The sequence below is a fragment of the Pristiophorus japonicus genome, chromosome 20 (genome assembly GCF_044704955.1).
Source record: "Pristiophorus japonicus isolate sPriJap1 chromosome 20, sPriJap1.hap1, whole genome shotgun sequence".
Taxonomy (NCBI): Eukaryota; Metazoa; Chordata; class Chondrichthyes; family Pristiophoridae; genus Pristiophorus; species Pristiophorus japonicus.
Window position 1 is genome coordinate 95,345,557 of NC_091996.1, and position 24,269 is coordinate 95,369,825.

Here is a 24,269-nt window from a genome sequence, read left to right on the forward strand (position 1 = left end):
AATATGCCTCGTGAGTAATGAGACTAAAGGACCAGAAATGGGACGCAGCAAGTGTTCCCAAATGACTAAATGGCAAGCCACAACTAATCCCACTGATGGGAGAAAGATAGCAACCGTTGGCTGGACAACGATCCATAACAAAGCCCCAGGTGAAGGGTGGGAGAAACTATGTTACCTACCGAGACCACGGCTAGAGTTATGGAAAGCGACAACTGCTGAAGGCTCTTGTGTGGAAATGGAAATGGAGAGACTGTACAAGATCAGAATGGATTGAGTTGTCCTTGTGAAGGACAAAATGGGGGAATGTGGAAATGTATTTTTATCTAAGCTGATACCATACGGTATTTGTGTGCCCTTTGCAATATATATATATCAAAATGGAGTCCTGGTCCTTCCAGAACTTTCTGCATAAAATCAGTCAGCTTGCATAAACAGCTAAACCTGGTTGGAGATGGCTGATGGCCATCAGACAGCTAGGAGACAAGTCATGCTGAGACAAGTACCCCCCCCCCCCCCCATGGTGCTCTCCTATTGTCTACACGACAAGAGTTCCATGTCACCCCACCCTTATCTTCTAGACTCAAACCACCAGCCATTATCTCTTGTAGAGACCTCATCCATTTGATGCAAACAGATAAACTGACTAGGAAACTGAACAATCCTGACACAATGCAAGACAGGTAATAGCTCATTGCCACACTCTCATGGAGTAATGGCCGGCTGGCCAACTAATAACCCTGACAAAAGGAAATATCTGGAAACCATGTCAGGACAAGGATGTAGTAATTAACTCTTTATCTGTATTCACTGACTGCGAGACAGAGCCAATACACAGGGAGAGGCCATAACTTGGGTTTTACTGTATAAATATCTTGTGAAACTGTACCATTGCGGAGGTGTTCACTTAGCCCTTGACTGAGTGTAACCTGTCCCTTGCTAGCAAGTAAATTAAAGAAACTTCTGCCGGAGCTGAAAGTGTCGGAGTCATTCTTTTCGGAGGTCGAGATTTCGACATGACGCCAAGCTTGGCATTTCTAAACTTGTCAACTAGAGGAAGGGCGGAAGATGGAGGGACTTGAGAAGTGGAGGGATGTGGGGAATGGAGGGATGGGGAATGGAGGGTTGGGGGGGTCGGAGTGATGTGAGGGTGGAGTGATGTGGGGGCGGAGCGGTGTGGGAGCGGAGCGGTGTGGGAGCGGAGTGGTATGGAGGGCGGAGTGGTGTGGGGGAGGGCGGAGTGGTATGGAGGGCGGAGTGGTGTGGGGGAGGGCGGAGTGGTGTGGGGGCGGAGTGGTGTGGGAGCGGAGTGCTGTGGGGGAGGGCGGAGTGGTGTGGGAGCGGAGCGGTGTGGGAGCGGAGTGGTGTGGGAGCGGAGCGGTGTGGGAGCGGAGTGGTGTGGGAGCGGAGTGGTGTGGGAGCGGAGTGGTGTGGGAGCGGAGCGGTGTGGGAGCGGAGCGGTGTGGGAGCGGAGTGGTGTGGGAGCGGAGTGGTGTGGGAGCGGAGTGGTGTGGGAGCGGAGTGCTGTGGGAGCGGAGCGGTGTGGGAGCGGAGTGCTGTGGAGCAGAGCGGTGTGGGAGCGGAGCGGTGTGGGGGCGGAGTGGTGTGGGAGCGGAGTGGTGTGGGAGCGGAGCGGTGTGGGAGCGGAGTGGTGTGGGGGAGGGCGGAGTGGTGTGGGAGTGGAGTGGTGTGGGAGCGGAGTGGTGTGGGGGCGGAGTGGTGTGGGAGTGGGAGCGGAGCGGTGTGGGAGCGGAGTGCTGTGGGGGAGGGCGGAGTGGTGTGGGGGCGGAGTGGTGTGGGAGCGGAGTGCTGTGGGGGAGGGCGGAGTGGTGTGGGGGCGGAGTGGTGTGGGAGCGGAGTGGTGTGGGAGCGGAGTGCTGTGGGAGCGGAGTGGTGTGGGAGCGGAGTGGTGTGGGAGCGGAGTGGTGTGGGGGAGGGCGGAGTGGTGTGGGAGCGGAGTGGTGTGGGAGCGGAGTGCTGTGGGAGCGGAGTGGTGTGGGAGCGGAGTGGTGTGGGAGCGGAGTGGTGTGGGAGCGGAGTGGTGTGGGAGCGGAGTGCTGTGGGAGCGGAGTGGTGTGGGAGCGGAGTGGTGTGGGAGCGGAGTGGTGTGGGAGCGGAGTGGTGTGGGAGCGGAGTGCTGTGGGGGAGGGCGGAGTGGTGTGGGGGCGGAGTGATGTGGGAGTGGAGTGCTGTGGGAGCGGAGTGGTGTGGGAGTGGAGTGGTGTGGGAGCGGAGCGGTGTGGGAGCGGAGTGCTGTGGGAGCGGAGTGGTGTGGGAGTGGAGTGGTGTGGGAGCGGAGTGGTGTGGGAGCGGAGTACTGTGGGAGTGGAGTGGTGTGGGAGTGGAGTGGTGTGGGAGCGGAGTGGTGTGGGAGCGGAGTGGTGTGGGAGCGGAGTGCTGTGGGAGCGGAGCGGTGTGGGAGCGGAGTGGTATGGAGGGCGGAGTGCTGTGGGAGCGGAGTGCTGTGGGGGGCGGAGCGGTGTGGGAGTGGAGTGGTGTGGGAGCGGAGTGCTGTGGGGGGCGGAGCGGTGTGGGAGTGGAGTGGTGTGGGAGCGGAGTGGTGTGGGAGCGGAGTGCTGTGGGGGGCGGAGCGGTGTGGGAGTGGAGTGGTGTGGGAGCGGAGTGCTGTGGGGGGCGGAGTGGTGTGGGAGTGGAGTGGTGTGGGAGCGGAGTGGTGTGGAGGGTGGAGTGGTGTGGAGGGTGGAGTGGTGTGGGGGCGGAGTGGTGTGGGGGCGGAACGGTGTGGGAGTGGAGTGGTATGGAGGGCGGAGTGGTGTGGGAGTGGAGTGGTGTGGGAGCGGAGTGGTGTGGGGGCGGAGTGGTGTGGAGGGTGGAGTGGTGTGTGGGGGCGGAGTGGTGTGGAGGGCGGAGTGGTATGGAGGGTGGAGTGGTGTGTGGGGGCGGAGTGGTGTGGGGCGGAGTGGTGTGGAGGTGGAGTGGTGTGTGGGGGCGGAGTGGTGTGGGGGTGGAGTGGTGTGTGGAGGTGGAGTGGTGTGGGGCTCCACAGTGTTGAAACCCTAACTCGATTGAGTTAGAGCAGGAGGCGCTGCGATGAGTCCGATTTGAAGACAGTGAGGATCATGTCGGAGGAAGAGAGTGTAGGATGAAGGACTCGGGAGGAACTACACCGAGTGTACAGCACAGAAACAGGCCTGTCAGCCCACCTGGCCCATGTTAGGCTCCACACTGGCCCCATCCCACCCCTCTTCATCTTACCCCATCAAAATAACCTATTCCTTTCTCCCCTTAAATACATCAATACTATTCACCTCAACCCCTCCCTGTGGCAGCAAGTTCCACATTCTCACCGCTCTCTGGGTAAAGAAGTTTCTCCTGAATTCCCCATTGGGTTTATTAGTGACTGTCTTATATTGATGGCCCCTAGTTCTGGTCTCCCCCACAAGAGGAAACATCTTCTCTACGATCTACCCTATCGAATCCCTTTCATATTTTTAACGACTTCTACCAAGTCACCCCTTGGCCTTCTCTCTTCAAGAGAAAAGAGACCCGCAGAGGGAAGTTCAGTGGGATTATCATCATCATCGTCATAGGCAGTCCCTCGGAATCGAGGAAGACTTGCTTCCACTCCTGAAGTGAGTTCTTTGGTGGCTGAACAGTCCAATACAAGAGCCACAGTCCCTGTCACAGGTGGGACAGACAGTGGTTGAGGGAAGGGGAGGGTGGGACTGGTTTGCCGCACGCTCCTTCCGCTGCCTGTGCTTGGTTTCTGCATGCTCTCGGCGATGAGACTCGAGGTGCTCAGCGCCTTCCTGGATGCACTTCCTCCACTTAGGGTGGTCTTTGGCCAGGGACTCCCAGGTGTCGGTGGGGATGTTGCACTTTATCAGGGAGGCTTTGAGGGTGGTCCCTTGTAACGTTTCCTCTGCCCACCTTTGGCTCGTTTGCCGTGAAGGAGTTCCGAGTAGAGCGCTTGCTTTGGGAGTCTCGTGTCGGGCATGCGGACAATGTGGCCCTGCCCAGCGGAGCTGGTCGAGTGTGGTCAGTACTTCGATGCTGGGGATGTTGGCCTGGTCGAGGACGCTGATGTTGGTGCGTCTGTCCTCCCAGGGGATTTGTAGGATCTTGCGGAGACATCGTTGGTGATATTGCTCCAGCATACTGACTGGAGTATTACGGATAAAATAGACGAGAAAAGTTGCGACACAGAGAGATGTTGCAGGTACAGTATTCGAGGGAACAGAAAAGCTTGTCCTTGTGAGAGGGGGCCTCCCGAGTGATAGGAGCAGGATTGGAGTTATTGGGGGACTTGGACTTCACACTCGCCTTAATACATACTTTAAACTACAAGTCGAAGATATTTACCGCACCTGTTCCAGGTTTTGAAGGCATTGCTAGCACGCTTGTACAGGTAACCCTCCATCACCACACCGTTTGGGGCATCCATGTTAAACTCCACCATCGAATCATCGTAAAACCCGTCCTGTGGGAGGAAGAAGTCTTCAATTAAACCAGCAACACTTCAACCGGAACAAATAGACAGCCCGCCCCCTCTGATGTCGATGTACAGAGGGACCTGGGTGTCCTTGTACACCAATCATTGAAAGCAAACATGCCGGAGCAGCAAGCAGTTAGGAAGGCAAATGGTATGTTGGCCTTCATTGCAAGAGGATTTGAGTACAGGAGCAAGGATGTCTTACTACAGTTATACAGGGCCCTGGTGAGACCGCACCTGGAGTATTGTGTGCAGTTTTGGTCTCCTTAACTAAGAAAGGATATACTTGCCACAGAGGGAGTGCAGCGAAGGTTCACCAGACTGATTCCTGGGATGGCAGGATTGTCGTATGAGGAGAGATTGGGTCGACTGGGCCTGTATTCACTAGAGTTTAGAAGAATGAGAGGGGATCTCATTGAAAGGTATAAAATTCTGACGGGGTTGGACAGACTGGATGCGGGGAGGATGTTTCCCCGGGGCTGGGAAGTCTAGAACAAGGGGTCACAGTCTCAGGATACGGGGTAGGAAATTTAGGAGCGAGATGAGGAGAAATGTTTTCACTCCGAGGGTGGTGAACCTGTGGAATGTGGGGGCCAAGTTACTGAATATATTTAAGAGGGAGATAGATAGAGTTCTGGAAACAAGGCATCAAGGGGTATGGGGAAAAAGCGGGAATATGGTGTTGAGATAGAGGATCAGCCATGATCATATTGAATGGTGCAGACTCAAAGGGCCCAATGGCCTACTACTACTGCTCCCATTTTCTAAATTTCTATGACTCATAGTGACAGGAGGAGGTCATTCAGCCCCTTGAGCCTGTTCTGCCATTCAATTAGATCGCGGCTGACCTGTATCTTAGCTCCATGTACCTGCCTTGGTTGAGTAACCCTTAATACCCTCAGCCAACGAAAATCTATCAGTCTCAGTCGTGAAATTTTCAATTGACCCACTGCCCCACCCCCCTCCCCTCCCCCAGCCTCAACAGCTTTTTGGAGGAGAGTATTTCCAGATTTCCACGACCCTTTGTGTGATATCACACCTGAACGGCCTGACTCGAATTTTGAGGTTACGCCCCCTTGTTCTGGACTCTCCCAATTCTACAATTGTCAGCCAGGATGGCGATGAGGGTGCTGATTTTTGGACACTAGGGAAACAGGGGCTATGGGGATCGGGCGAGAAAGTGGAGTTGAGGTTGAAGACCAGCCGTGATCTCATTGAATTGTGGAGCAGGCTCGAGGGGCCGAATGGACCTTCTCTTGCTTCTAATTCTTATGTTCTTATGAGGCCTAACCAGTGATTTATAAAGGTTTAGCATAACTCCCTTTCATTTGTACTCTACGCCTGTTTTATTTAAACAGCCGTATCAGTTTGTCCTACCACCCCTCGGAATCTCTGTTCCTCTGTTCCTGCAGCCGCTGTAAAATTGCACCTTTTAGCTTATATCGCCTCTACGCATTCTTCCTACCAAAATATTTAGGCTGGATAATGTAATGTATGAACCATGTGAGTATGCTCACCGGTTGGTGGAGCTGTTGAGTGGGGAGTGGCTTAGCCAGTCACATGACGTTCACAAGACTCAATAAAACCCCAGGCAGTTGGGTTCAGGGGATCCACGATGGGGCAGGTGGTTGTGAGCCTGGTGGATGAACTGGTAATGTGGTGTGAACCTTTGCTAATAAACCAACTAGTTCTTAATAGTAATGTGTTGCTATGGATTCTTAAGCCAATAACCCATGAAGCAAATGCATTGTTGGCCGGCGCAGATATAATGGTAAGTGCTGCAGGGAATGGAATATGGCCAGGGTGATCTCCTGGACTAGTTTTGATTGCCTGGATGGGTCGGAGAGGTTATTTTCCCAGATTTTTTTCCCCCCTAAATTGGCCTGGGTTTTTATCTGGTTTTGGCCTCTCCCAGGAGATCACATGGTTCCGGTTGGGGTAGAGTGTAGAATGTTTCAGTATAAGGGGTGTCGCAGTTGTGTGAGGCGGACTGGTTGGGCTGGGTGTTCTTTGCCTTTCCGCCATTGTTCGTAGGTTTATATGTAACCTCCAGGGCTGCTGACCGAGGGCCGTGTGGCTCTTTGTCGGCCGGTGCGGACACGATGGGCCGGAATGGCCTCATTCTGTGCTGTAAATTTCTATGTTTCGATTACAGATAGCTCTTTGTCGGCTGGCACGGACATGATGGGCTGAAATGGCCTTCTTCCATGCATTAAATTTCTATAATTCGATGATCACTTCACACTTCTCTGCATTAAATTTCATTGGCTGCCTTGTTTGCTTCCAGCTCCATTGCCGTGACCGATGAGTTTCCCAGCAGGATTGTCCATATAGGTCAGTGATATGGAGGTGGATCAGGGCAGCACAAGAGGTGCTCGGTCCATCGGTCCCCTCACATTGGTATCTACGGACATTAGCAGTGAGTTGGTGATGTGTGGAGGCTCTCAAGGTAAGTCTACCTTGGTGCCACATTTCATCACCAATTGAGCTTCCAACCTCATCCGTTCTAGCCCGAAGGCCGCCCATTTCCACCAAGTAACATCGCCCGTCTCCGCCCTTACCTCAGCTCATCTGTTGCTGAAGCCCTCATCCATGCCCTTGTTACCTCTAGACTTTACTATTCCAACGCACTCCTGGCTGGCCTCCCACATACTATCCTACGTAAACTAGAAGTCATCCAAAACTCGGCTGCCCCGTGTCCTAACTCTGAGTAGAGGGAGCTTTACTCTGTATCTAACCCCGTGCTGTACCTGCCCTGGGAGTGTGTGATGGGACAGTGTAGAGGGAGCTTTACTCTGTATCTAACCCCCTGTACCTGCCCTGGGAGTGTGTGATGGGACAGTGTAGAGGGAGCTTTACTCTGTATCTAACCCCCTGTACCTGCCCTGGGAGTGTTTGATGGGGCAGTGCAGAGGGAGCTTTACTCTGTATCTAACCCCCTGTACCTGCCCTGGGAGTGTTTGATGGGAAAATGGGAATGAAATATTGAGGGAGGAGGAAAACTATATTCAATTTCACCTTCACTCAATATCACGATAAGGTACAAAATAACTTTGGGCAGTAGATCTGTCCCGTGCCCAGTGTTACTATGTGCTGTATTTGAAGCACTGAGCCCTTGGGTATCAACACACAGCTCTTATTGTGTTCAGCGCTGTACCTGCTGTTTGATGGCAGCGTGCCGCTGTTCCATGTCTCGTTTATCGCGTGCCGAGTTCAGCACAAGTTGATGCAACTGCAGGACAGAGGGAAGAAAAGCACACCGTTGAAATAGTGAAATCATCTTTTAAAAACAATAATTCTCCCCTTTCCCCACCTCTCCCCAGCACAGGTACCTCACCCCAAGAACCTATTCTTCATCATCATCATCATCGGCGGTCCCTCGATCGAGGATGACTTGCTTACAAACCAAAAGGGATGAGTTCACAGATGTTTCAATGAAGGATCCGATGTTCCAGTCCTGAACTCCAGGGGTGGAAGATGCCTGTGGGTGGATTTTTTTAACGTGGGGTGACCGTTGCACACCAGCCACCACACGGGCTTGACAGAGCGAGGTCTTGGTCCAGTGGCAAGGGTTACCCAAGACGACTGGAGACCAGCTCTGCTGCACGGACCTAGTGTGCGCACATATCACAGTGTGGGCTGGGCCGTGCTGCCCCTGGGTCCTCGCCTCTCCTGGGCGTCGTACCCACATTCGCCGCTCCTCCGCCACGATCTCTCGCCGCTCCTCCGCCCCGATCTCTCGCCGCTCCTCCGCCCCGATCTCTCGCCGCTCCTCCGCCCCGATCTCTCGCCGCTCCTCCGCCACGATCTCTCGCCGCTCCTCCGGCCCGATCTCTCGCCGCTCCTCCGGCCCGATCTCTCGCCGCTCCTCCGCCCCGATCTCTCGCCCCTCCTCCGGCCCGATCTCTCGCCGCTCCTCCGCCGCGATCTCTCGCCATGATCTCTCGCCGCTCCTCTGCCCCGATCTCTCACCGCTCCTCCGCCACGATCTCTCGCCGCTCCTCCGCCCCAATCTCTCGCCACGATCTCTCGCCGCTCCTCCGCCACGTTCTCTCGCCGCTCCTCCGCCCCGATCTCTCGCCGCTCCTCCGCCACGATCCCTCGCCGCTCCTCCGCCCCCGATCTCTCGCCGCTCCTCCGCCCCGATCTCTCGCCGCTCCTCCGCCCCGATCTCTCGCCGCTCCTCCGCCACGATCCCTCGCCGCTCCTCCGCCCCGATCTCTCGCCGCTCCTCCGCCCCGATCTCTCGCCGCTCCTCCGCCCCGATCTCTCGCCACGATCTCTCTCCGCTCCTCCGCCCCGATTTCTCGCCGCTCCTCCGCCCCGATTTCTCGCCGCTCCTCCGCCCCGATTTCTCGCCGCTCCTCCGCCCCGATCTCTCACCATTCTTCATACATGACTGGGGAGGGCGTCGTACCCGAGCTTGATCCTGCCCTCACCTGATTCCTGCACCTTACAGAAACATGTCATTCAGCTCACTGGTCCATGCTCCCCACAGGCCTCCTCGCACTTTACTTACCGATTCCCGCCCTGCCCCCCTATCCTTCTATTCCCTTCTCCCTCTTGCATGCATCAAGCCTCCCCTTCAATGCGCTGCTTCACTCACTCCATGTGGCTGTGAGTTCCACAATCTCACTCTTCTTTGTGTGAAGAAATTCCTCCTAAATTCTCATTCCGCCGATGGCTGTCTTTATGTTTATGCCCGGCGAGTGTCACTGGCCAGTGATCAGAAGTAGGAACGTGGGCTGATTTTCCCCTTCTTAACCGGGGCGGGGCTGGCGGGGTGAATCGGAGACAATTGTAACCATAGGCCGGGGATGGAGCCTGGGTCTTTCCTGCTCGGTGCGTGGCTCAGTCCCACGCCGGGCAGGGACATTTACTCCTTGAACGTTTCTGTGCTACCAGGTCCGGTAATGGGACCATCGTCTCTTTGGTTTGGACACGGGATCATCGGTGAACGGCAGCGATGCACAGTGTCATTAGCAAGTGGCATTAGTGAGTGAGTGACATTCCGGCACATCGTCATATTACACAAATTCCCACTGAAACCAGTACAGCCAATCCTGAATATCTTCAGTGAGGAGGAGAGGAGAATGTGATCAGTATGACGGGCACATTGTGCCACTTCAATCACATGTATGGTTTTGGTGCAAGATGATGCCTCAAGAACGTGGCTAGAAATCTCCCACTGAAGATCTGTCCATTGATTTACAGCTCGCTTGCCCACAGACACACCCTGATGCTCACACTCACACTCTCACACACACTCACTCACACACACACACCAATACATGCTCGCACGCTCACACACACCAACACACTCACTCACACACTCGCACACACCAATATACACTCGCACTCTCTAACACACATTCACACTCGCAGTTACACAACAACACACACTCACATTCACACATCCATAGTAGCACACAATCGCACTCATACATAAGAAAGAAAGACTGGCATTTATATAGCGCCTTTCACGACACTGGACGTCCAAAGTGCATTACAGCCAAAGAAGTACTTTTGGAGTGTAGTCATTGTTGTAATGTTGGAAGCGCAGCAGCCAATTTGCGCACAGCAAGCTCCCACAAACAGCACTGTGATAATGACCCGGATAATCTGTTTTTGTGATGTTGATTGAGAGATAAATATTAGCCCCAGGACACCGGGGAGAACTCCCCTGCTCTTCTTCCAAATAGTGGCCGAGGGATCTTTTACGTCCACCTGAGAGAGCAGACGGGGTCTCGACATTAAACGTTTCATCCGAACGACAGCACCTCTGACAGTGCGGCGCTCCCTCAGCACTGCACTGGAGCGTCGGCCTAGATTTATGGCTCAGGTTCCTAGAGTGGGACTTGAAGCCACAACTTTCTGACTGAGAGGTGTGAGTGCTACCCACTGAGTGGGTATGTGGCCCATTCAAAATACTGCGCATGTGCATGTTTAAAAGCCGGTGGGCTGGCTGCATGAGAGCTGCTGAGCACCACGCGGCCACATAGCTCAGGGGGATCAGTGACACACATAAACATTCACAATACATACACACCAACACATCCACGTCCAGCCCCACTTAACACACACACATCCGTACAGACACATAGACATTGGTACACACCCCATCCTCTGTCGTTGAGCTACAGTACGCAAATGACGCCTGTGTCTGCGCACACACAGAGGCTGAACTCCAAGTCAGAGTCAACATATTCACCGAGGTGTACGAAAGCCTGGGCCTTACACTAAATATCCGTAACACAAAGATCCTTCACCAGCCTGTCCTCGCCGCACAGCACTGCCCCCCAGTCATCAAGACCCACGGCGTGACCCTGGACAACGTGGACCATTTCCCATACCTCGGGAGCCTCTTATCAACAAGAGCAGACATCGATGATGAGATCCAACACCATTTCCAGTGCAGCCTTCGGCCGCCTGAGGAAAAGAATGTTCGAAGACCAGGCCCTCAAATCTGCCACCAAGCTCATGGTCTACAGAGACATGGACCATGTACAGTAGACACCTCAAGAAATACCACCAACGATGTCTCCGCAAGATCCTGCAAATCCCCTGGGAGGACAGACGCACCAACGTTAGCGTCCTCGACCAGGCCAACATCCCCAGCATCGAAGCACTGACCACACTCGATCAGCTCCGCTGGGCAGGCCACATTGTTTGCATGCCTGACACGAGACTCCCAAAGGAAGCGCTCTACTTGGAATTCCTTCATGGCAATCAAGCCAAAGGTGGACTGCGGAAGCATTACAAGGACACCCTCAAAACCTCCCTGATAAAGTGCAACATCCCCACCGACACCTGGGAGTCCCTGGCCAAAGACCACCGTAAGTGGAGGAAGTGCATCCAGGAGGGCGCTGAGCACCTCGAGTCTCATTGCCGAGAGTGATTATCTGGGGTACGTGTCCCACACACACTGACTCTCACTGGGGTACAGGTCCCACACACACTGACTCTCACTGGGGTACGGGTCCCACACACACTGACTCTCACTGGGGTACAGGTCCCACACACACTGACTCTCACTGGGGTACGGGTCCCACACACACTGACTCTCACTGGGGTACGGAACTCACACACACTGACTCTCACTGGGGTACAGTCCCACACACACTGACTCTCACTGGGGTACAGTCCCACACACACTGACTCTCACTGGGGTACAGTCCCACACACACTGATTCTCACTGGGGTACGGGTTCCACACACACTGACTCTCACTGGGGTACAGTCCCACACACACTGACTCTCACTGGGGTACGGGTCCCACACACACTGACTCTCACTGGGGTACATTCCCACACACACTGACTCTTACTGGGGTACGAGTCCCACACACACTGACTCTCACTGGGGTACAGTCCCACACACACTGATTCTCACTGGGGTACGGGTTCCACACACACTGACTCTCACTGGGGTACAGTCCCACACACACTGACTCTCACTGGGGTACGGGTCCCACACACACTGACTCTTACTGGGGTACATTCCCACACACACTGACTCTTACTGGGGTACGGGTCCCACACACACTGACTCTCACTGGGGTACAGTCCCACACACAATGACTCTCACTGGGGTACGGGTCCCACACACACTGACTCTCACTGGGGTACGGGTCCCACACACACTGACCCTCACTGGGGTACAGTCCCACACACACTGATTCTCACTGGGGTACGGGTCCCACTCACACTGACTCTCACTGGGGAACGGGTCCCACACACACTGACTCTCACTGGGGTACGGATCCCACACACACTGACCTTCACTGGGGTACATTCCCACACACACTGACTCTCACTGGGGTACGGTTCCCACTCACACTGACTCTCACTGGGGTACAGTCCCACACACACTGACTCTCACTGGGTACAGTCCCACACACACTGACTCTCACTGGGGTACAGTCCAACACACACTGACTCTCACTGGGGTACGGGTCCCACACACACTGACTCTCACTGGTATACAGTCCCACACACACTGACTCTCACTGGGGTACAGTCCCACACACACTGACTCTCACTGGGGTACAGTCCCACACACACTGACTCTCACTGGGGTACCGGTCCCACTCACACTGACTCTCACTGGGGTACGGGTCCCACACACACTGACTCTCACTGGGGTACAGTCCCACTCACACTGACTCTCACTGGGGTACCGGTCCCACTCACACTGACTCTCTAGAGTTGGAGTTCAGCGAGTGCCAGTCGCAATCATTCCTTCGTTCAGTGTGGATGTTCATTCATATGAGCTTTATGTCAACGGAACCTGGTGCTCTACTTTCACGGCCTCAGGATGTCCCAAAGCGCGTTTACAGCCAATGAAGTACTTTTGGAGTGTAGTCACTGTTGTAAAGTAGGAAACGCGGCAGCCAATTTGCTCACAGCAAGCTCCCACCCACAGCAATTGTTTTTCAATTGTGTTGGTTGAGGGATGAACATTGGTCCTAGGACAATGGGGAGAATTCCCTTGCTCTTCTTCAAAATTTTCTTTTTCATCCACCTGAGAGAGCAGACGGGACTACCACTTAGCATCTCATACGACAGTGCAACGCTCCCTCAGTACTGCCCCTCCGACAGTGCGGCACTGCCTCAGTACTGCCCCTCCGACAGTGCGGCGCTCCCTCAGTACTGCCCCTCCAACAGTGCGGCACTGCCTCAGTACTGCCCCTCCGACAGTGCAACGCTCCCTCAGTACTGCCCCTCCGACAGTGCGGCACTCCCTCAGTACTGCCCCTCCGACAGTGCGGCGCTCCCTCAGTACTGCCCCTCCGACAGTGCAACGCTCCCTCAGTACTGTCTCTCCGACAGCGCAGTACGGCGCTCCCTCAGTACAGCCCCTCCGACAGTGCGGCACTCCCTCAGTACTGTCCCTCCGACAGTGCGGCACTCCCTCAGTACCGCCCCTCCGACAGTGCGGCGCTCCCTCAGTACTGCCCCTCCGACAGTGCGGGGCTCCCTCAGTACTGCACTGGGAGGGCCAGCCTCGATTCTATGTCTCTGGAGTGGGGCTTGAACGCAGGACCTTCTGACCGGGAGGTGAGGGTGCTGTCCAGTGAGCCACGGCTGACACCACAATAACACCGAGAGTTAGAGATCACACAACCATTCCACACACGGCAACAACAAACAAGCTGATACAGACCCTGCCTCCAGCCAGGACCTGCCAGTTGCCCATTCGGAAACACGCCGATCCCACTCTGCTCCCAGTCATACTGCCGAGTGGACGTCTCGGAGCTACTTCCTATCGCATGTCCCTGCTTTGTGCCTTGCTCCGACAAGCGCTGAATCCCCGGGACTGAGAGTTACGGGAACATCCTGTTGTTTCAAGGACCCAAGGCTGTGATTTCTCCCAGTGCCACTGCTTCCTGCCTGCCTGTTGCTGCGGACTGTGAGCAGGGTGACCCTGGGAGGACACAGGCAGCATCATCAAAGGCAGTCCCTCGGAATCGAGGAAGACTTGCTTCCACTCTTAACATGAGTCCTTAGGTGACTGAACAGTCCAATACGAGAGCCACAGTCCCTGTCACAGGTGGGACAGACAGCGGTTGAGGGAAGGGGTGGGTGGGACTGGTTTGCCGCACGCTCCTTCCGCTGCCTGTGCTTGGTTTCTGCATGCTCTCGGCGATGAGACTCGAGGTGCTCAGCGCCCTCCCGGATGCACTTCCTCCACTTAGGACGGTCTTTGGCCAGGGACCCCCAGATGTCGGTGGGGATGTTGCACTTTATCAGGGAGGCTTTGAGGTTGTCCTTGTAACGTTTCCTCTGTCCACCTTTGGCCTGTTTGCCGTGAAGGAGTTCCGAGTAGAGCGCTTGCTTTGGGAGTCTCGTGTCTGGGGCATGTGGAAAATGTGGCCTGCCCAGCGGAGCTGGTCGAGTGTGGTCAGTGCTTCGATGCTGGGGATGTTGGCCTGGATGAGGATGCTAACGTGGGTGCGTCTGTCCTCCCAGGGGATTTGTTCGATCTTGCGGAGACATCGTTGGTGATATATCTCCAGCGATTTGAGGTGTCTACTCTACAGTGCATCCAAAGTCAGCGTACAGATTTCTATCGCGCCTTTCACGACCACCAGACATCCCAAAGCGCTTTACAGCCAATGAAGTGCTTTTTGAATTGTAGTCACTGCTGTAATGTGGGAAACGCGGCAGCCAATTAGCGCACAGCAAGCTCCCACACACAGGACACAGGGAGACAGAAATCAAGCAACTGTTTGTCTCTCTCTCTTGCTGTCTCAGTCTCTCTATGTCAGTCTGTGTGTCTCCCTCTTTCACTCTCTCTATCTGATTCCCTGGGGGGATTTGTTACATCCTGATGGGCTGGGAGCAGGGTCAGGAGGGACGGGGGAGGGGGCGAGGTGTGTGTGGTCCGGTAACGCGCGGAAATCAGGTTTACCCGCATGCTGCACAGATTGAACTCCACAGCTCGCGTCCTCTGTCAGCGACAGCTTCCCCTGCCAGAGGTCAGGCTTGGCTTCCAGTCGGAGGGGGGGGGGGGGGTGCCACAGGACCAAATGGGTCCGATTCCCAACCCCATGGAGGGTCTGATCCCTGACCCTGGGAGTGGGGGAGCAGAGTCCGATCCCATGGTGGGTCCATTCCCCAACCCCGGAAGTCTGATCCTGAGGGGGCGTGGTTTGTATGAGTATGGCGCTCCTGGGCCTGGCCAAGGGGGCCATCAGCCGGTCCAGGCAGCGGTTGATCGAGGGGGTCGTTCAGCCCAACTGCCTGCCTCTCTTCTGCGGTTACATCCGAGCCGGGGTGTCCCTGGAGCACGCGGTGTCCACCGGTACGCTCGCGGCCTTCCGCAGGAGGTGGGCGCCGGAGGGACTGGAGTGCATCATCACCCCCGGCAACCAAATTTTAATTTGATTTAAGTTTAATGTCAAAAGTTGAATTTGTTTAAAGTGTCGGTTTTAGTGCCCCCCGCCCTTTAATCAGGGGGCGTTTGATTATTGTTTCAGCTAAAATAGTTGTATGAGTACGGCTGGGGGCGGTGGAGGGCGTGTGATGGTGGGGGAGCCTGAGAGGCACCGGGAGGGAGCACTCCTACATAAGAACATAAGAACTAGGAGCAGGAGTAGGTCATACAGCCCCTCGAGCCTGCTCCGCCATTCAATAAGATCATGGCTGATCCGATCATGGACTCAGCTCCACTTCCCCGACCGCTCCATATAATCCCATAATCCCTTAGAGACAGAAACCCTCCCCACAATTAAAAATTACCTGGATGTGCACCTGAAGTGCCGTAACCTACAGGGCTACGGACCAAGAGCTGGAAAGTGGGATTAGGCTGGATAGCTCTTTGTCAGACGGCACGGACACGATGGGCCGAATGGCCTCCTTCCATGCTGTAAATGTCTGTGATTCTATGATCTGTGTACTTCTCTCTGTTTTGGTCTGTGTGCCTCCCTCTCTTCGCTGCGTCTATGTGCCCAACTCAAGCCTCTTTCTGACCGGGCATAACTGAAGACTATTTCCACCTCTATAACATCGCCCGTCTCCGCCCCTGCCTCAGCTCATCTGCTGCTGAAACCCTCATCCGTGCCTTTTTTACCTCCAGACTTGACTATTCCAACACACTCCTGGCTGGCCTCCCACATTCTACCCGACATAAACTAGAGGTGATACAAAACTCGGCTGCCCCGTGTCCTAACTCGCACCCAGTCCCGCTCACCCACCACCCCCTGTGCTCGCTGCCCCGTGTCCTAACTCGCACCCAGTCCCACTCACCCATCACCCCCTGTGCTCGCTGACCCCGTGTCCTAACTCGCACCGAGTCCCGCTCACCCATCACCCCCTGTGCTCGCTGCCCCGTGTCCTAACTCGCACCCAGTCCCACTCACCCATCACCCCCTGTGCTCGCTGACCCCGTGTCCTAACTCACACCAAGTCCCGCTCACCCATCACCCCCTGTGCTCGCTGACCCCGTGTCCTAACTCACACCAAGTCCCGCTCACCCATCACCCCCTGTGCTCACTGCCTCGTGTCCTAACTCGCACCGAGTTCCACTCACCCATCACCCCCTGTGCTCGCTGACCCCGTGTCCTAACTCACACCAAGTCCCGCTCACCCATCACCCCCTGTGCTCACTGCCTCGTGTCCTAACTCGCACCGAGTTCCACTCACCCATCACCCCCTGTGCTCGCTGACCTACATTGGCTCCCGGTTAGGCAGCGCCTCGATTTCAAATTCTCATCCTTGTGTTCAAATCCTTCCATGGCCCTCGCCCCTCCCTATCTCTGTAATCTCCTCCAGCCCCACAACTCCCCGAGATCTCTGCACTCCTCTAATTCTGCCCTGCTGACCATCCCTGATTATAATCGCTCCACCATCGGTGGCCGTGCCTTCTGTTGCCTGGGCCCCAAGCTCTGGAACTCCCTCCCTAAACCTCTCCGCTTCTCTACCTCTCTTTCCTCCTTAAAACCGACCTCTTTGACCAAATATTTGGTCACCTGTCCTAATTTCTACTTCTGTGGCTCAGTGTCAATTTTTAAAATCTCATTATACTTCTGTGCCTTGTGACGTTTTACTATGTTAAAGGTGCTATATAAATACACGATGTTGTATCAAGAGGGCAGAATTAGAGGAATGATTGAGGCGGAGGAGCGGTGAGACATTGTCACTGAGATGTGACAAGAGATGAGTGACGAGAGATCGGGGCGGAGGAGCGGCGAGGGATCGTGGCGAGAGATCGTGGCGAGAGATCGTGGCGGAGGAGCGGCGAGAGATCGTGGCGGAGGAGCGGCGAGAGATCGGGGCGGAGGAGCGGCGAGAGATCGGGGCGGAGGAGCGGCGAGGGATCGTGGCGGAGGAGCGGCGAGGGATCGTGGCGGAGGAGCGGCGAGGGATCGTGGCGGAGGAGCGGCGAGAGATCGGGGCGGAGGAGCGGCGAGAGATCGCGGCGGAGGAGCGGCGAGGGATCGTGGCGGAGGAGCGGCGAGAGATCGTGGCGGAGGAGCGGCGAGAGATCGGGGCGGAGGAGCGGCGAGAGATCGGGGCGGAGGAGCGGCGAGGGATCGTGGCGAGAGATCGTGGCGAGAGATCGTGGCGGAGGAGCGGCGAGAGATCGTGGCGGAGGAGCGGCGAGAGATCGTGGCGGAGGAGCGGCGAGAGATCGGGGCGGAGGAGCGGCGAGAGATCGGGGCGGAGGAGCGGCGAGAGATCGGGGCGGAGGAGCGGCGAGAGATCGTGGCGGAGGAGCGGCGAGAGATCGTGGCGGAGGAGCGGCGAGAGATCGGGGCGGAGGAGCGGCGAGAGATCGGGGCGGAGGAGCGGCGAGGGATCGGGGCGGAGGAGCGGCGAGGGATCGTGGCGGAGGAGCGGCGAGGGATCGTGGCGGAGGAGCGGCGAGGGATCGTGGCGGAGGAGCGGCGAGAGATCGGGGCGGAGGAGCGGCGAGGGATCGCGGCGGAGGAGCGGCGAGGGATCGTGGCGGAGGAGCGGCGAGAGATCGTGGCGGAGGAGCGGCGAGAGATCGTGGCGGAGGAGCGGCGAGAGATCGGGGCGGAGGAGCGGCGAGAGATCGGGGCGGAGGAGCGGCGAGAGATCGGGGCGGAGGAGCGGCGAGAGATCGTGGCGGAGGAGCGGCGAGAGATCGTGGCGGAGGAGCGGCGAGAGATCGTGGCGGAGGAGCGGCGAGAGATCGTGGCGGAGGAGCGGCGAGAGATCGTGGCGGAGGAGCGGCGAGAGATCGGGGCGGAGGAGCGGCGAGAGATCGGGGCGGAGGAGCGGCGAGAGATCGGGGCGGAGGAGCGGCGAGGGATCGTGGCGGAGGAGCGGCGAGGGATCGTGGCGGAGGAGCGGCGAGGGATCGGGGCGGAGGAGCGGCGAGGGATCGCGGCGGAGGAGCGGCGAGAGATCGCGGCGGAGGAGCGGCGAGAGATCGCGGCGGAGGAGCGGCGAGAGATCGCGGCGGAGGAGCGGCGAGAGATCGTGGCGGAGGAGCGGCGAGAGATCGTGGCGGAGGAGCGGCGAGAGATCGTGGCGGAGGAGCGGCGAGAGATCGGGGCGGAGGAGCGGCGAGAGATCGGGGCGGAGGAGCGGCGAGAGATCGTGGCGGAGGAGCGGCGAGAGATCGGGGCGGAGGAGCGGCGAGAGATCGTGGCGGAGGAGCGGCGAGAGATCGGGGCGGAGGAGCGGCGAGAGATCGTGGCGGAGGAGCGGCGAGAGATCGGGGCGGAGGAGCGGCGAGAGATCGGGGCGGAGGAGCGGCGAGAGATCGGGGCGGAGGAGCGGCGAGAGATCGCGGCGGAGGAGCGGCGAGAGATCGCGGCGGAGGAGCGGCGAGAGATCGCGGCGGAGGAGCGGCGAGAGATCGCGGCGGAGGAGCGGCGAGAGATCGCGGCGGAGGAGCGGCGAGAGATCGCGGCGGAGGAGCGGCGAGAGATCGCGGCGGAGGAGCGGCGAGAGATCGCGGCGGAGGAGCGGCGAGAGATCGGGGCGGAGGAGCGGCGAGAGATCGGGGCGGAGGAGCGGCGAGAGATCGTGGCGGAGGAGCGGCGAGAGATCGTGGCGGAGGAGCGGCGAGAGATCGGGGCGGAGGAGCGGCGAGAGATCGGGGCGGAGGAGCGGCGAGGGATCGTGGCGGAGGAGCGGCGAGGGATCGTGGCGGAGGAGCGGCGAGGGATCGGGGCGGAGGAGCGGCGAGGGATCGTGGCGGAGGAGCGGCGAGGGATCGCGGCGGAGGAGCGGCGAGGGATCGCGGCGGAGGAGCGGCGAGAGATCGGGGCGGAGGAGCGGCGAGAGATCGGGGCGGAGGAGCGGCGAGGGATCGTGGCGAGAGATCGTGGCGAGAGATCGTGGCGGAGGAGCGGCGAGAGATCGTGGCGGAGGAGCGGCGAGAGATCGTGGCGGAGGAGCGGCGAGAGATCGTGGCGGAGGAGCGGCGAGAGATCGTGGCGGAGGAGCGGCGAGAGATCGGGGCGGAGGAGCGGCGAGAGATCGGGGCGGAGGAGCGGCGAGAGATCGTGGCGGAGGAGCGGCGAGAGATCGGGGCGGAGGAGCGGCGAGAGATCGTGGCGGAGGAGCGGCGAGAGATCGTGGCGGAGGAGCGGCGAGAGATCGGGGCGGAGGAGCGGCGAGAGATCGTGGCGGAGGAGCGGCGAGAGATCGGGGCGGAGGAGCGGCGAGAGATCGTGGCGGAGGAGCGGCGAGAGATCGGGGCGGAGGAGCGGCGAGAGATCGTGGCGGAGGAGCGGCGAGAGATCGGGGCGGAGGAGCGGCGAGAGATCGGGGCGGAGGAGCGGCGAGAGATCGGGGCAGAGGAGCGGCGAGAGATCGGGGCGGAGGAGCGGCGAGGGATCGGGGCGGAGGTGCGGCAAATGAGGGTTCGTGGCCCAGAAGAGGCGAGGGCCCAGGGGCAGCACGGGCCCAGCCCACACTGCGATATGTGTGTGCACTAGGTCCATGCAGCGGAGCTGGTCTCCAGTCGTCCTGGTTAACCTTTGCCCCTGGACCGAGACCTCGCTCTGTCAAGCCCCGTGTGGTGGCTGGTGTGCAACGGTCACCCCACGTTAAAACAATCCACCCACAGGCATCTTCCACCCTTCGAGTTCAGGACTGGAACATCGGGTCCTTCACTGAAACACCTGTGAACTCATCCCTTTTGGTGGGGAAGCAAGTCATCCTCAACTCGAGGGACAGCCTGTGATGATGATGATAACTACAATTTGTTGTTGATTTTGCCTCTGTTGGGTTATTACAAAGATGTGGAAATGGTCAGCAGGAGGCCATTGTCCCTGATCTTCCCAGCATGTGACACCAGACTCCTCACCTGCCTTCAGCCAGCACGATCGCTCGCTAAGCGACTTGGGATGTTTTCCTACGTTAAAGGCGCTGTATAAATGCAAGTTGTTGTTGTTGTACGCACCGCACTGGCTCCTGCAACACCCGATATAACACACGACGCGCACTTTGAGCTGGGACAAGACGCAAGGGGGAAACAGCGCTTCCAATTACCAAACGCGTCTCGATTGTCAGCAAAACCTCCCAGTGCAGAGGGCCCAACATCAGAAACCTCAATATTGTGTTCACAGTCCAGCAATTTCATAGAAACATAGAATGATACAGCAGCCAAGGGGGCTATTCGGCCCATCGTTCCTGTGCCGGCTCTTTGAAAGAGTGAACCAATCAGTCCCACTCCCACTAATGACACAATCACAAAGCAGCACAGAAAGGAATATAGTAACAGGAGTCGGCCATTCAGCCCCTTGAGTCTACTGCGCTATTCAATGAGATCGTGGCTGATCTGTGACCTAACTCCATCCACCCATCTTTGGCCCATATCCCTCAATACCTTTGGTTAACAGAAAGCTATCAATCTCAGATTTAAAATTACCAATTGACCCGGCATCAATTGCGTTTGGGGAAGAGAGTTCCAAATTTCCAAATTTCTACCACCCTGTGTGTGTAGAAGTGTTTCCTAATTTCACTCCTGGGAGGTTTGGCTCTAATTTTTAGACTGTGCCCCTAGTCCAAGACTCCCCAACCAGCGGCAATAGTCTCTCTCTATCTACCCTATCGTTCCCCTTAATATCAGGAAAACTTTGATCAGATCACCCCTTAACCTTCTAAATTGTAGGGAATACAACCCTAGTTTGTGTAACCTCTCCTTGTAACTTTACCCTTGAAGTCCGGGTATCATTCTGGTAAACCTACGCGCACTCCCTCCAAGGCCAATATACCCTCCCCAAGATGTAGGGCCCAGAACTGCTCACAGTGCTCCAGGTGTGGTCTAACCAGGGCTTTGTACAGCTGCAGCATAACTTCTACCCCCTTGTGTTCTGGTCCTCTCGATATAAAGGCCAGCGTCCCATTAGCCTTCTTCATCATTTTCTGTATCTGTCCCGAGACATTTTAATGATCTATGAGGAGAGATTGGGTCGACTAGGCCTGTATTCACTGGAGTTTAGAAGAATGAGAGGGGCTCTCATTGAAAGGTATAAAATTCTGACGGGGTTGGATAGACTGGATGCGGGGAGGATGTTTCCCCGGGGCTGGGAAGTCTAGAACAAGGGGTCACAGTCTCAGGATATGGGGTAGGAAATTTCGGAGCGAGATGAGGAGAAATGTTTTCACTCCGAGGGTGGTGAACCTGTGGAATTCTCTACCACAGAAGCGCTGTGGAGGCCAAGTCACTGAATATATTTAAGAGGGAGATAGATAGATTTCTAGACACAAAAGGCATCAAGGGGTATGGGGAGAAAGCGGGAATATGGTGTTGAGATAGAGGATCAGCCATGATCATATTGAATGGCGGTGCAGACTCGAGGGGCCGAATGGCCTACTACTGCTCCTATTTTCTATGTTTCTATGTACCTGGGCACCCAAGTCTCTTTAAACCTTCACCATTTTTAGCCTTTCTCCATTCAGAAAGTACCCTGTCTTATCCTTTTTAGGTGCAAAGTGGATGACCTCACATTTGCCGACATTGAAATCCGTTTGCCACAGTTTGCCCATTCACTTAATCTCTCGGTCCCCCTTTGTAAGTTTATGCTTCCATCCATCATTGCCTACAATTCCCTGTGTGCATTTGTCTTCCACACAGAGAGACACAGGTACATACACACGCACACAGGGACAGAGAGAGTTACACACAGGGGCAATGACACAGCAAGTGAGACAGAGACACATACAGGCAGCGTGAGGGAGGCACACAAAGAGAGATGGACAAGACAGATCTGAACAAAAGCGGTCGTGGGCAGTGAGAAATCAGAAAGTTCCTGACAGCGGGCTGACATTAGTGTCCTCGACCAGGCCAACATCCCCAGAATCGAAGCACTGACCACACTCGATCAGCTCCGCTGGGCAGGGCCACATTGTCCACATGCCCGACACGAGACTCCCAAAGCAAGCGCTCTACTCGGAACTCCTTCACGGCAAACGAGCCAAAGGTGGGCAGAGGAAACGTTACAAGGGCCCACCCTCAAAGCCTCCCCTGATAAAGTGCAACATCCCCACCGACACCTGGAAGTCCCTGGCCAAAGACCAGTCCGCCCTAAGTGGAGGGAGTGCATCCGGGAGGGCGCTGAGCACCTCGAGTCTCGTCGCCGAGAGCGTGCAGAAACCAAGCGCAGGCAGCGGAAGGAGCGTGCGGCAAACCAGTCCCACCCTTCCCTTCCCTCAACCACTGTCTGTCCCACCTGTGACAGGGACTGTGGTTCTCGTATTGGACTGTTCAGCCACCTAAGAACTCATTTTTAGAGCGGAAGCAAGTCTTCCTCGATTCCGAGGGACTGCCGGTGATGACAAGTGGGATTGTGCGGTAACTGTACGAAGCTATTCTACCGCTGAGCCACTGACAGCACAGCTTTTATTTTTCTCCTCTCTCTCCACCTCTGTGGGAGCAGTGATGCGAGCAGCTCTTGCTCTCCTCCTCCCCCTCAAGGTGTTAATCCAGCAGACCTCTTCCTTCTCTCCTGCAGACTCAGGTTGCAGGCAGGCAGGCAGACAGAAGTTTCACCTGCTTCCTTCACAAGCTCACAGCTCCCAACATTTTAAAGTTGCGCCTCTAAATCAAGCGGCCCCTGATTAAAATGGGGGGGGGGGGGGCACTAAAACCGACACAGTAAACAAATTGACGGTAATCTTAAATTAAAATTCGGTTGGCGGGGGTGATGATGCACTCCAGTCCCTCCGGCGCGTGGAAGGGCACCGACAGCCCGGCACTGGCAGATCCCACCCGGCAGCTCAAGGCCATCGGCACCTCGCTCCACACCCTACCTGCTCGGCGAGCTTCTTCCTGTAGCTCTCGAGCCGCTTGAGTGTCTCGTAGCCCTGAGTGAAGTAGCTGGACTGCGCATCCATGAACGACACCATCTGCAACCAACCAGAGCGAAGGTCAGGCGGCAATGGAAGCCACAGGCCGAGTCACCTCAAACGGCCTGGAATTATTTTTACAGCAAAGTACAAAAATAATGAAGGCAAACTTAACCCAGTAGATGTGGGCACTGCCCATCCAATGTGGTACTGAGCCATTGACAACACATTGCCCAATCCCCACTCAGTGCCGGTACATAAGAACATAAGAAATAGGAGCAAGAGTCGGCCATACGGCCCCTCGAGCCTGCTCCGCCATTCAATACCATCATGGCTGATCCGATCATGGACTCAGCTCCACTTCCCCGCCCGCTCCCCTTAACCCCTTATTCCTTTATCGGTTAAGAAACTGTCCATCTCTGTCTTAAATTTATTCAATGTCCCAGCTTCCACAGCTCTCTGAGGCAGAGAATTCCACAGATTTACAACCCACTGAGAGAAGAAATTCCTCCTCATCTCAGTTTTAAATGGGCGGCCCCTTATTCTAAGACCATGCCCCCTAGTTCTAGTCTCCCCCATCAGTGGAAACATCCTCTCTGCATCCACCTTGTCAAGCCCCCTCATAATCTTATACGTTTCGATAAGATCACCTCTCATTCTTCTGAATTCCAATGAGTAGAGGCCCAACCTACTCAACCTTTCCTCATAAGTCAACCCCCTCATCCCCAGAATCAACCGAGTGAACCTTCTCTGAACTGCCTCCAAAGCAAGTATATCCTTTCTTAAGTATGGAAACCAAAACTGCACGCAGTGTTCCAGGTGTGGCCTCACCAATACCCTGTATAACTGTAGCAAGACTTCCCTGCTTTTATACTCCATCCTCTTTGCAATAAAGGCCAAGATACCATTGGCCTTCCTGATCACTTGCTGTACCTGCATACTAGCCTTTTGTGTTTCATGTACAAGTACCCCCAGGTCCCGCTGTACTGCAGCACTTTGCAGTCTTTCTCCATTTAAATAATAACTTACTCTTCGATTTTTTT

At 56.3% G+C, this 24,269-nt stretch overlaps 1 protein-coding gene across 2 annotated transcripts in view; it reads right to left on the reverse strand.

Annotated features, from left to right (window-relative positions):
* The window catches only part of acap1 (ArfGAP with coiled-coil, ankyrin repeat and PH domains 1), a 164,448-nt gene that overhangs the window by 44,994 nt on the left and 95,185 nt on the right, over positions 1-24,269 (reverse strand). For both annotated transcript variants that reach the window (XM_070863210.1, XM_070863211.1), the window contains exons 9-11: positions 23,191-23,286; positions 7,608-7,682; positions 4,326-4,438 (exon numbers count right to left, since the gene is read on the reverse strand). In XM_070863210.1, the coding sequence (XP_070719311.1) occupies positions 4,326-4,438; positions 7,608-7,682; positions 23,191-23,286 (284 nt within the window). The remainder of the gene's footprint in view (positions 1-4,325; positions 4,439-7,607; positions 7,683-23,190; positions 23,287-24,269) is intronic.